The sequence below is a fragment of the Saprolegnia parasitica genome, assembly GCF_000151545.1.
Source record: "Saprolegnia parasitica CBS 223.65 unplaced genomic scaffold supercont2.13, whole genome shotgun sequence".
NCBI lineage: Eukaryota > Oomycota > Saprolegniomycetes > Saprolegniales > Saprolegniaceae > Saprolegnia > Saprolegnia parasitica.
The window spans coordinates 594,797-607,194 of record NW_012156407.1 but is presented as its reverse complement, the minus strand read 5'-3'; the positions used below and the strand labels follow the sequence as shown (position 1 = coordinate 607,194).

At 58.0% G+C, this 12,398-nt stretch overlaps 4 protein-coding genes across 4 annotated transcripts; 1 reads left to right on the top strand and 3 right to left on the bottom strand.

Moving 5' to 3' along the window:
* Positions 1–466: 466 nt before the first annotated feature.
* SPRG_04508 (TKL/MLK/MLK protein kinase) lies at positions 467–2,836 on the bottom strand (the record flags this gene model as incomplete). The annotated part of the gene is made up of 3 exons (XM_012343430.1): positions 1,096–2,836; positions 655–1,042; positions 467–610 (listed from the first exon to the last, which is right to left on the bottom strand). Exons 1-3 carry the CDS (start codon positions 2,727–2,729, stop codon positions 467–469), a joined length of 2,166 nt encoding a protein of 721 aa, XP_012198820.1. The 5' UTR covers positions 2,730–2,836.
* A 1,050-nt stretch (positions 2,837–3,886) lies between these two features.
* Positions 3,887–5,175, top strand: SPRG_04507 (hypothetical protein; the record flags this gene model as incomplete). Its single annotated transcript, XM_012343429.1, has 7 exons — positions 3,887–4,097; positions 4,143–4,289; positions 4,335–4,416; positions 4,464–4,640; positions 4,690–4,749; positions 4,797–4,995; positions 5,135–5,175. The coding sequence occupies exons 1-7, from the start codon at positions 3,931–3,933 to the stop codon at positions 5,173–5,175; spliced, it is 873 nt and encodes a 290-aa protein (XP_012198819.1). The 5' UTR covers positions 3,887–3,930.
* On the bottom strand, positions 5,143–7,439 carry SPRG_04506 (hypothetical protein). The gene is made up of 13 exons (XM_012343428.1): positions 7,311–7,439; positions 7,144–7,263; positions 7,034–7,090; positions 6,866–6,991; positions 6,384–6,827; positions 6,185–6,336; positions 6,081–6,138; positions 5,937–6,035; positions 5,784–5,892; positions 5,626–5,742; positions 5,481–5,580; positions 5,361–5,433; positions 5,143–5,304 (listed from the first exon to the last, which is right to left on the bottom strand). Exons 1-13 carry the CDS (start codon positions 7,428–7,430, stop codon positions 5,266–5,268), a joined length of 1,614 nt encoding a protein of 537 aa, XP_012198818.1. The 5' UTR covers positions 7,431–7,439; the 3' UTR covers positions 5,143–5,265.
* Positions 7,440–9,451: 2,012 nt separating this feature from the next.
* SPRG_04505 (hypothetical protein) lies at positions 9,452–12,366 on the bottom strand (the record flags this gene model as incomplete). The annotated part of the gene is made up of 11 exons (XM_012343427.1): positions 9,452–9,706; positions 9,751–9,979; positions 10,026–10,141; positions 10,193–10,285; positions 10,336–10,420; positions 10,462–10,694; positions 10,746–10,877; positions 10,928–11,187; positions 11,237–11,297; positions 11,343–12,176; positions 12,225–12,366. Coding segments are annotated over 11 exons (2,353 nt in total), but the record flags the coding sequence as incomplete, so codon positions are not given.
* Between the last annotated feature and the right edge of the window lie 32 nt (positions 12,367–12,398).

The following is a 12,398-nucleotide window of genomic DNA, read 5'->3' as shown; positions in this document are numbered from 1 at the left end:
CATGCTGCTAGACGCAAGCGGCTGAACTGGTGGAAGACGACGGCGCGGAAGCGATGGAAGAGCTCCCGGCCGCAGCGAGTACCGCGTCTGTGATCGAGGAAGCGGGATCCAGCGCCGCGAAGCGCAAGACCAGCCACGAAGGCCCGGCGGCCAAGACACTGTCGAAGAAGGCGAAGAAGCAGTAGCCCGGCGTCGCTCTATACTATGAATGTATGCATTTGCTTGCGACGTGGTCTTTTCCCAAGTCCTCCGCGTTGTTGATACGACGTTCTGTACTCGGTATGTCTTGGGCCCTGGCATCCTTGGTTGGCACTCGATCGTCGACCCGAGCCCTACCCTAGCCCTCTCTCCATCTCGCTCGCACCTCAAAATGCGACATGCACGACACATTCGGATGGATCGTTTCTTACAAAGCAACCTCGTAGTACAAGAAAACAGGACAGAGATAAATAAGAGTGGAAGCCGGCTACGACGCCGAGGACCAGCTGCCGCTTGTGACCATGTCGAGTTCGGCGTTGAGGAGCTTGACAATGTACGGAAACGACGGCCGGCGATGCGGGTTGCTGTGCCATGCGAAGCGCATGAGCTTCGCAAAGTGCGGCGGGCACGACTCGGGAATGGCGGGCCGGACCCGCGAATAACCGCTTCCTCGACCGCGAGCGCGCTGCCCGGAATGTCGTCGTACGGCTGGCGACCCGTCATGAGCTGCCAGCAAATGATACCAAAGCTGTAGACGTCCACTTTGAGCGAGTAGGTCGAGAGCTCTTGGTCGACGAGCAGCTCGGGCGCGGCCCAGCACACGGTGCCGACGCGGGACGTCATCGTGAGGCTCACGACCTCCTCCGAGTGGTGGCCGAGGAGCGACACGAGGTTGCTGCGGCTGGCCGAGAACGTCGCGCGCTGCGAGTGCGGCGAGAGCTGCGTGATCGACTCGAGCTTGCGCTCGACTTCGTCTTCATGAAAGAGCCGCGACAAGCCAAAGTCCACGAGCTTGAGCACGCTGCGGGTCTGGTCAAACACGCAGTTGAGCGGCTTGAGATCCCTAAAACCTCGTGAAACCGAGCCCTACCCTAGCCCTAGAGCCAACCGACGTACCGGTGGATGACGGGAACGTCGAGCGTGTGCAGAAAGGCCATGCCCGATGCAATCATGAGCGCGTACTGCAGCACTTGCACATACGGGAGGTCGGGTGCCAAGACGTCTTGAAGCGTGCCGCCGCCAAGGTATTCGCAGACCAAGTAGAGGTGACTGCCCGACGTGTAGCAGCCGTACGTGGCCATCACATTCGGGTGCACGAGCTGCGACGCGAGGTACGCTTCTTCTTGGACGCCGTTAAGCGTCACGTGTGTCGAGTCGCGCTCAAATCGAAACGTCTTGACGGCGACAGGAATCCCGTCGGCGGCCGTCGTCGGTAGCAGCGACGACGATGACGTGCTGCTCTTGCGACAGTGACAGCAGTACCAGTGCTCGGCCGTCCGGGACGGGTACCACATCGCCTTGACGACGATGGCGAAGGCGCCTTGGCCGAGGACCTCGAGCGGTTCGTCAAACTCGATCGAAGTGGGTCGGATCGCTTTGAGGGAAAGGCCCAGATCGAAGCGCCACCGGATGCGGAAGAAGCTCCAGATCGTCACGACGCACGTGAGGAAGCCTTGGAGGTCGTACGGAATGAACGCCAGCGAGACACGCATGACGCGGGCGAGGCGGTCGTTCTCGTCGTTGGTCGGCACGCCGTTGGGCGGGGACCACCCGGGGGTTTGGTGCGACACGATCAGAACCGCATACACAAAGAGGGAACCGCCCCACGTGAGCACGTACACGCCAATGTAGTAGTTGGCGACCGACTTGATGCTCCGCCGCGCGTGCGTCGGGTACAGTCCCTGGACTTTGGCCTTGATGCGAAAGGCCAAGAAGGTCACGAGCCCCAAACCGATGAACGGCGCGTACAGGTTGTTGAGCGTCTGCGTCTCGGTGCTCATGCACGTCCACGGGCTGTAGCGCGGCGGTGTCGTCATCGAGTTGCCTTCGACGAGCTTGGCCCACGCTTCAAAGTCTGGGTCCATGCTCGGTATCGTCGAGAAGGTCACGGTGAGCGCAAGGGTCAGCGACAGCAAAAACGCGCATAGAATGAGCCGACACGTCGACCGGGCATGGACCTTGGTATCGACGAGCAGCTCGGGCGGCGCGGCGACGGACCGGTACAGGCGGTACGTGATCGCGACGGTGAAGAAGATTTGCATGAGATTCATGGTGGTCGTCAGCGTGCTCGAGACCTCGCCGCAGTACCAGATCAACGGCGTGCCCAGTTTGAAGATCGATTGGCCCGAGAACGTTTTGCTCACGGCAATGTAGAGCCGCGAGACGAGGTACCCGCCTTGCGAGAGCATGAGCGGCAGCACGAGGGGTATGGACGTCGACCGCACGGACGGCTTGAGCATGTAGGCGACGACGATGATGGCGAGCGAGATGAGCGAGAGCGCGCGGCAAGCCGTCGGGATGCTGAACGGCGCCATGATGTGGTCGTGCTGGACGGTCGTGTGCGACTCGTTGGCCGTGCCGACGTACATGCCGATGGCCGCGAGGATAGCGACGACGAGGCAGAGTATTACGATGAACGCGATCGCGAGCAGCTCGCTGAGCGAGACGCTGCGGCAGCACCACCACGGCGACGGCGACGGCAGCGCGTCGCTGGCCGACTGCACAAAAGGAGAAGCCGCTTTCGCTCGCATGCGACGGCGCAGGGGACGGCTCGTCGAGCCGACGGGCGTCGATGAGGGTGTGCATGCTGCTACCGCGTCATCAATTAGAAATGGGGCGCGCCATCCACTGCCACCTGTTGTTACCATCGCTGAACTTTTCCCGTTCGCCATAGATTACCAAAGCCATTTTGAATATAAAAAGGCGCTTGGCGATTCAACTATCGCGGGCTCCACAAAAGTTGCCACATGCACATCTGATATTTCGAGACTCGATGCGGTTGGAGGTTGAAATTTGAGTTTGCCCGTGTCGGGCGAGTTTGCCGTTTGACTTTGCACTTGCGTTGATAGGCATCGCGGTCCCCTCGCGGAAGAGCAATTGCATAATCACTGGCCCGACTTGGCGCAACGACGCGAGCAACGACCACTCGGATAAGCTCTGATTGCTCGCGTTGATGTACTCTCGACTCGTTGGTCCAGCTAAAGTCGGTGTCGCATGACGCGTCGGGGCCCGAGTGGCTCGTTTGGTGAAATCGTGTGCCTGCATACCGGTACTTGAAGCAATGAACGAAGCAAGAGATAGGTCATAGGAAGGTGTTGACAGTGCAGAATTGAGTCTACCGGTTGCTAGCATTCTTGTCGACGGAAGAGTTGACGGAGGACCGAGCGAGTGCAGATGTCCCTGGCCTGTCGCATTCAAAAGAAATGAAATAGACAATACTTTCCACAAAAAGTGGACTTCAAGCAGGCCTTCAAGCGGGCCGACGCACGATCTTGAAGCTATAGTAGCAGCGTGACGCACTCTGCACACTACGGTACTGTGCAGTACAGTATGAGGACCTGCACCTCGCGTTGACGATTTGGCCAAAGGGCCATGCTGCAGCATCCCCTCGCCGAAGCGGCTTTGGTGGATGTGTCCCGCAAACGGTTTACTACACTGTATGTGATCGCGTCGGCTGTAGAGACATTCTCCTTGTTGGCTCCTTTGTCCGTTGTCCGCGTCGCTAACGACGCCATGTAAACGCAAGCAAGAGCTGGGGCTGGCGCAAACGTTCTCGATTGGGTCCCCAGAAGGCTCGTCGACGACGATTTCCTCCCAACATCCTCTTCGCTCATGACTGTACTGTTCGGTGTGTCCAGCAGCGAGCGCCGTTCGTGACGTGGCAAAGCCCCATTACAGCAGCGTTTCCGACGACCTATTTTTGGCGGACGTGGCTGGTTTGCCCGAGAGCCGATGCTGTCGCTCAACACGTATGGCCTCGCGCGGCCGTCGCTCAACCAGGCGAGCAGCGTGCACCTGCCGCGGCTACAGGCGTCGCCGCACCAGAGCAATGCGGCGGCGTCCGTCGGCAAGCTCGCGCAGCAGCGCCGCAACATCCACCCGCTCTTCCAGACGAGCGGGTTCGTCATCGTTGTCGACATTGGAGTTGCACAGGCTTTTCGTAGCTTTGACTATGGGCGCGTTGTCGACTATCAGGATCTCGGGTTGCATTTGAGCCCCGCGAAGCGGCCGTTGGCCAAGCACATGGACTTTACAAGCACGTTTATCGAAGGCCCGTTCACCGACTCGAGCCTCGGGTCCCTCGACATGAAGTACGCTCGCCTCGCAGACACAATATTGTCATGTGCGTGTGCTAGAAAGAAGCGACTGGTTCTGAGCGACCGTCTCCAAGCCGAGCGCAAGGTCCGCACCAAAGACAAATACGACGAAAAGCAGCTGGTCCATCGCCATGTCGACATGTACAATGATGTCTTATATGTCAATAGCAACTGAGCTTCAAGCGCGAAATTCGCCGCGAGCTCCGCGAGAAGCGTCGACTGGAGATGCTCGAGCAAGCGGCGGCGGCGACAACGATTCAGCGCTATGCACGCGGCATGCTCACACGCAATCGCCTCTGGCGACAGCACCTTGCTCTTCAGAACGCGGCGGCCACGCGCATCCAAGTGCGCCCTTTCTTCCTTCCGTCGGGATCGAATTATGGACCGTTTGTAGTTGTTTTGTCGGTCCCAAATGCAAATCTACGACGCCAAGTGCCAGCTTCAGCGCATCAAAGTAGCGTCTCCTCCATTGCAAGCACGTCACGTCCGAGATTGTGGTAGCAACGGCGTTGGGACGACGCGGCGGCCGTCATTCAGCGGCGCGTTCGGTTGTTTCTGCAACGTCAAGCTGCCAAGCGCGAGCTCGCGCGCCGCCGGAAAGCGCGCGAAGAGCGCCGGCAAGAGATGCTGCAGCGGGCCAACCGCGTCCGCGCCGCCGCCGCGACACTGATTCAAAAAGTCATTCGCGGCGTCCTCGTGCGTCGACGCATCCAAGCCAATAAACTTCTGCGCGATCGATCTCGCGTCTCACTTTCTCGCGAACAACGCGACGCCGCCAAAAAGTCGACAAAAGCCAAGGCGCCAGCCCGCCTCGTGCCAGTACACCCCATTTATCCTAGCCCATGCGGTTGGAAAAGTCGTCTTATGGTACGTGGACTAGAGCCCCCGAAGAAGCGTGCAATGCGCAACGAAGGAGTCAATGCTCGTCGCTTGTCCTCGAGCGAAACGCTGCCAGCCGAGTAGACAGCCTCTACGACCGCTGGTTGAGCGCTGCGTACGCTGCGTGAAACTAGCCATCATCGATCGTCTTCTTCTGTGCACGAAAATACCAAACACAAAGCGCACCTTGGGCAGTCGCTTTTCGTACGCTGCTTTGGCTTTTCCACTGAGCTGGCCAATCTCGTTCGGGGTGTATGTCCTAAGGCATTCACATTGCATTAAAGCCACCTTCCAGGGGCTGTCTACCGGCCAAATGCTGTCTTTTGGCTCTGCGCCACGAGGTCGCGCTGCCGGGTTTCGTCGGCGACGGCCTGACGACCAAAGATGTCATCGCTGGATGTAAACACTAGCAGCAGCTTGTCGATACTACGCGAGACAACTTGTATCTTACCTCCTGAAAGCGTCTGCGCCACTTGGCGTAGCAGTGGTCGAAACGCATTGGCATTGTCAGCGTGCGTGGTCTGCTCTTGGTGGCCGCGTTTGTCGTAGTCGGCATCGCGGGTATAGACTAATTCGAGGCATCAGCGCCACCACAGCATCCGTCGCGACCTCCACATAGCGTCTTGGCAACGTCCAGCAAGAGCGGTGTGAGTGCATTCGTGGCATCGAGCTCGACGCTGGGCGCCTCAACGACGGGTGCAGGGCTCTCAAGTGCCGGCTAGGTCGGACTCGTGAGCCAGCACTGTAAACGACGAAAACGACCTTGAAAAAGTCGGTCTCTTTGATCAACTGCAGGTCCTGCCGGATGGTGGGAAGACTAAATGTCTCGAGAAGCTCTTGCAGTGTCGAGACTTGCAGCGTCTATGCACAAGGTATCAGAGCATGGCGTTCGTGGCGGCAATAGACCGGTTGGTGCACGGCGCGCAGCACGTCATCGAGCGACTGCGCACGCAGCAACGGACCTCTGCCAACGCAACCCGTCATCAACTAAACACACACACGACGCTTACTCGAGAGCAACGAGCGCGAGTGCGACGAGGTCGGGCAAGAGTCGATCGGCCCCAACGAGGAAGAGCTGGTCCCAAACAAACAGCAGCACGCTCTTGGTGGCCACGCCGACAAAGAGTTGCTCCACAAACGGAGTCAGCAGCGGTAGCCACGCCTACGTTTTTGTTGGTTCATTCGACTACCAACGATCGTTTCAACGACCTGCGACGTGGTCGGGCCCATAACCGAGACCAAGTGGGTATGGAGTGGTGGATGGACGCGATGCAGTGCGTCCAGACACGATGATACGGCGTCTGGTAGCCGCGGCCGCGGAAGACGCAGTAGGACGCAGTAGGCTTCCACGAGGGCCGAGACCGAAGTCGTGCCGTACACCAGCAGTAGAGGTACACAGAGAGCGTACATTGCGTCGTCGTGCGGGTTGGTGATAGCTCCTGTCGCATGGGCATACGAGAGAACCGTCTTCATGATCATCCACGTTTCGCGGGGTGTCGTCGTCTCCATTAGCGGCGAAGACGCCTCGAGGATGCGGTGGCACGTGTCGGTAATGTCTGCGTCCAGCAGCGAAATGGTGGAGACGCGGTCCAATGCGCAAGCGGCGTCGTACCGCACCCGCAGTGGTGCGTCCGATAAGAAAAGCTGCCACGCCTACGCGACGATGAGACGAGAAGCAGGAACAGCCATACGTGGCGGCGAAAGGCAATCGGAAAGGGCGTGTTGAGAAGGAGACGAAGCAAACTGCGCTGCTCGGGGGGCAGCCCCACGACGAGGGTCGCGGCGGCGTCGGCGGCTGCATCGAGCAGCAAGGTTTTCTACCAAATTTGGTTCCTGCACTTGGTGGACGGAAGATGAACCTTGGTCGCCTTATCCGGTGCCGTAGCGTACGCACTCTCGACGGCTTTGCTGAGATGCTAGAATGATTTAGTGGCGACGACACCGCCCAGGAGTAGGGAGCATGTATTACATGATCGAGAACGTTGGTGATGTGTTGGAGGAAGCCGCTGTGCGCCGCGTCGTCGGCCACGTGAAGTTCGACCTGCGCCATCACAAGCGCCCGTTCGTCGTCGCCAAGGTCGGAAAAGTACTATCGAGGTTGATAGACATGTACTCGAATGCGCGGTGACGCACAACCTTGGTCTTGTGCTGCTTGAGGACTGTTTGTACGCGGGTGTAAATACTGTTCTGGAGGAGCCGCCAGTCCTGGCTTTGACGCACCGCGTCCCTTGCCTCTGCGAGCCACGTAAGATCCATATTGCTGGCCGAGTGTCTTATTGAAGATGTCAAAAATTTCGAAAGAAAATCTTGAAAATGACGTGGCACCACGACGACGCGCGAATTCACGCCCAGCGACAACCTAGTTTTCGGTGGTCTCACTTGCATATGTTGATCTTGATGGAGCGAAGCCTCCAAGACGATACGACAAAAGCCGCAAAGCAGTCCTTTGGAAACAAGTGCACACCGAAGCGTTGATGACAATGAACGCTACAAACGATCGTCAATGTGCGCGCAGGAGCTGATTCGCCAACCAGAAGCCTCTATCGAGGCCATGGTGAGGGCCATCGTGGCTCATTCTGCATGGTGCTAACGTAGAACATGCATGACGTCGCTGCGGGCGACAGCAGTCAAGAGCGTTAGCATTGGCGTCCAAAAGCAGGCCAACGATTCGATAGGGCTGAGCTGGGCAACCGTAAACAACGTCGTCCATCATATCGACACCAACAGAACGGCGCACGTCCCATGACGCACGGAGAATGAGTCAGCCGCGGCGGTGTGCACTTCGGCTGCGTTTATCGAGTGCCATCAAGACCCGTCGCCACTAGCGACGCTTCCTCCTCGTACATTGTATCTTCTTGAAGATCCTCCTCAGGCTGGACAAGGTACTGTCTAGGAATACAGTGTAGTAACATCTTCGGCCTCGCAGGCCAAGCCGGTGGGAGACGACGCCATGCTCGGCATGGCATCGATCGCGAACGTACTCGGCTTCATGAACGACAAATGCTACATTTTGCGCGTATAACAACGGAAGAGCGGCTCGGAAATTGATAATTTGGTTGGCAAGTAGATTGAACTGGATTATACTCGAGCACTAGAGCTAGTAGCTGCTATCGACTTGCGTTGAAGAGAATGTAGGACTCGATAAGGACCAAGCACACCAGAGAGGCGAGTCGGTCAGACATAATACGAGTTCGTTCGTGTGCCCCGAGTTTGACAACTGAACAAGAGCATGGAGAGCCCAGAACAGATAACACGATAGCGGGGTGGAAATTCCTTCTACTTCGTTACAAAATGAATGTTTGAGCCACAAACGGTACCGCAACCACACTAAGAAGAGGTGGATACAGCTGAAGGATCAAGTTTCTATCGCTGGTTTCAATAGTCGGTCTGTTCAAGGACCATAGCGAGTCGATGGTTCGCACGACAAGGACTTTTGGATCCAGCAGAAATGCAAGTAAATTCGGAGATCAGACGTGCTTTAAGCAAGTTCTCGTGCAGCGACCGCACCGGCTCCTGGTGGGTTGCCCCGCAATTAAGCGGGCGCCAGGACAACAGCGGATCTTCCCGACAAGTGAGTTTCACTCATCACCTCTCCGAAGTAGAAACTAAACGCAATGTACGAAAATGGCGGCAAATAGAGGTCAGACGTGCATCAATGCAGTGTCTCGTGCAGCGAACGCACCGGCTCCTGGTGGGTTGCCCCGCAATTAAGCGGGCGCCAGGACAACAGTGGATCTCCCCGACAGGTGAGTTTCACTCATCACCCCTCGCTTCGGCCACGTGGAATGCTAAACTTGTACTAAGTATGGAAATGTCATAGTTCTCGATGCATCAGCCAACGTAGAGAAGACGTTGGTGGCACACCGCTTGATATTGCTCTAGGCTACAGGTAGCGCTGACGCATCGACGGAGGAGTTGCGATAGCCAGAGACTCTAGATAATGTAGCCGATCTAGTCTAAGCAGCAGGGTACCTGGGACCTCTGCTGTTGCGCTCGTTTTGAATACTGGCGACCAGTCAAAATCTGGTGCGACAGTAAACCTCTCTCAAATGAACCATTTCCCTCTCCAAAATGAACAATACATAGACAAAAAAGGGTACCTTTGCGCTTTCTTTGAGCCACACACTGCATGTGTGACAAAAAAGGTGCACTTCCAAAAAATTACAAGCACGTGGCGCTGCCACGTACCCCATGTGCTATATTCGAGAAAATTCATCCGCGCCGCTCATTCAAGACGCGGGAGGCAGAAGGGCTGCGTCCTGCCAACGCATTCTTTGCTCGAGGTTTACGTAGTTGAGATGCTCGCTTATGGATTGGCCCGCGTGGAGACTCGAACGCGAACGATGCTAGTGCGCGTTCTCTTGCTACGGGCCGTTGGCGTCGACAATGCTCAGAGCGTCTTGCAGCTGCTTTTGCACAAGCTTCTCGGTGCTGTCAGTGAGCACCGCGTCGTGGCCGTAGAGGCGAAGGAGTCCAAGCACATCACAGCTCGTCGCGCCCACGGCATACCGAAACAAGAGCGCCTCCATGGTCTACACAAACAAGTCTTTTCAACTTGTCCGGTTGGTCAACCTACCGCAAGGGCCACAGTGACGGAGGGCGACCACTCGACGAGCCGCGCTGCCCAGTACCGGCTTAGCACCGGGTGCAAGTACCCGGTGGTCCGAAGGTGCGACTGAATGTTGTTCCAGAAGCCGTCGGTCGTGGCGCTGGCTTCCAGCTCGTACGGCAAATATTGGAGAATCGTCGACGACGTCGCCACAGGCGGTAGCGACAAGCTCGTTAAGTACGCTTCGTACAGCGTGCTACAGACGTGGACGATGCTACGTCATACTATTTCGCAGTACGTACATGGCGTCGTCGCGGCCGGGCAAGACTGCGTGGTCCTGTAGTCGCACGAGCTCGTAGTTGTGCACGTCCATCTCGTGTGCAAGCACAATATGCTCGATCGCGCGTGTGTACAGTACCTATCGTATCCGTATCCTTTGAGCTTCTGGCATCGACACCAGACAGAGTACTTTGGACTGGAGACTCAGCAGCGACTGCAAAAGATGCACGGGCGAGAGCGAACCAAACCGAACATACGGCAGCACCGACAGGATGCCACGACCCTATCGAATCAATAAATGTTTCAATGACCTCGTCAATTTCATGGATATACGTGGAGCTCGTCTTGGATGGCGGGGCGTGGCACCACACTGCTGCTTTGCACGAGCTCTTGGAGATGGGCCAAGGCTGCCGTCTCGCTACCCATTGTAAATACCAAAGAAAAAGTATGCAATCGCACCTCATGTTGCGCGCTGCCATCGTCGAACGGTCGAGCAAATGCCACGCAACCGTGTGTACGGCGAACGGCGGTGACATGGGCGGTGGAAAGACGGTGCTTTGGCGGCGCGGGCTAAATTCCAGGGGAGGCGCCGACCGGAGGCAGTCCTCTAGCTGCATGGCCCACACGTTCTTGAACGTCTCATTAGTGGCGACGGCCATGCGACGCCACGGCACGACGCAGTTGCTATCAACCTACATCCGTCGCTGAGTACGCACGTTGCAAGATATATGCTGGAGTTCTACAAGCAAGAGCGACGACGTGAGCTGCTCCGTGGCAAGCCGAGCCACCGTGCGGTAGGTGGCATGGCCATCGTCCGTGACGACGACTTGCGCACGAAACGAGTTGAGTGCTTGCACAAGGCGGGCGTCGCGCGTCTACGTATGCGTATATCTTTCGCGCGTGTTTTTCAAGCTGCGTCGAGAACCTCGATGGCCTCGTCCTTTGACTCTGTGATGGCATAGAGCGGGATGCCGTGGGCTTGGAGCTGCCGGCGGACGTCGGCGATCGCGGACGGGTAGCACGCGTGCGTTGGCGGCGACGACAGCGAGACCATCGCGCGGGGCAGTGCGCAGAAGGCGACGACCGGTAGCTCGAGCTGTCGGCTCAAGTGCGAGAGCGCAACCAGCGCATAGTTGTGGTGCATCCGCCAAACATGCTGGATCCAGTACACGAGCACGGGCGCCACTAACAGTCACACGCCCGTTGACGCAACCACCCAACGCACGATAACTACCTGGCGCCGCGGCATGTGACGGAAGGAGGTGACAGCGCGCTTGCAGCGACGACGACCAGACCTGACGACAGCGTTACCAGATGTGGTACATCGTCCAATGACGTACCGCCATGGACGGTCGTATGTCCATGCGAGGCACACTGCCACTCGTTGGGGACTCGCCGTCGTCGTCCTCGTCAAAGACGTTGTCGAGCGACGGCAGCGGGTCGTCGACGTCGTCGTGCTTGAGCCAGGACGCCAAGGTCGGACACTTGTCAGAGAGCGAGAGCAGCACTTGCAGTGCATCGCCTTGAATGTGTGGGGGCGATGCTGGCTTGGCAGCAGCACCCGCCTCGTCCTTTGCCAAAGCCAAGGCAGGTGGTGCTGGAGCCGGCGCCGAGGCAGAAATGTCGTACAAGCGCATCGTGGCCGAGTACGGCGTCTCGCTCGGCGTATGCTCGTCATGGGCCATGGACGGAGGGGAGAGTTGCGTGGGAGACGCAGGTGTTTCTGCCTCTGCAGGCGCGACGTGCGTCGCTTCTGTCGCGTTGTGATCGTCATCGAGAGGCAAGAGCCTGCAAGCGCTCGTGTCCGCTTCCTCCACAGTCTCCATGGATATCGCTGGCATGTGTTGAGGCGTGGTGGGCGAAGATGCGATTCGAGTGATGATCGTCGAGACCGCTCGCGGAGGCGACAGCTCGGACGGTTGTGCGGGGGCCTCGTCGGTCTTGGTCGGCGACGGAGTCGATGGTACGATCATGTCGTCGTCAACGATGGCGACGTCGTGTACCATGGATGCACGGGGTGGCGAGGAACATGCATTTCGCGCCGTCGCTTCGATGGCTTCGTCGTCGTCGCTCTCGGGACAAAAGTCGTCGTGTATGCTAGCGCTGGCCGACAGAGGCCGCGCAGGCGGCATCGGCGCCAGCTGCGCGTCTTCAAACCGCTCGATCGCAGCCCACTAAGTCTCGAGGTCAAACAAACTTGGTGCATTCGATTGGATGTGTACAATGTCGGGCGCAAGGTCGTCTGGCAGACCGTCGAGGACGCGGTACGTCCGCCCTGTCGGCCTCTCGACGCATCGCTCGACAATCTCTTCGCGCTTGCGCTTGGGCTGGCGCGGCGCGGCCTTCTTGCGCTTTGCCGCCATCTTGGCCGGAATGCAGCCGAGGGTATCCGGTAT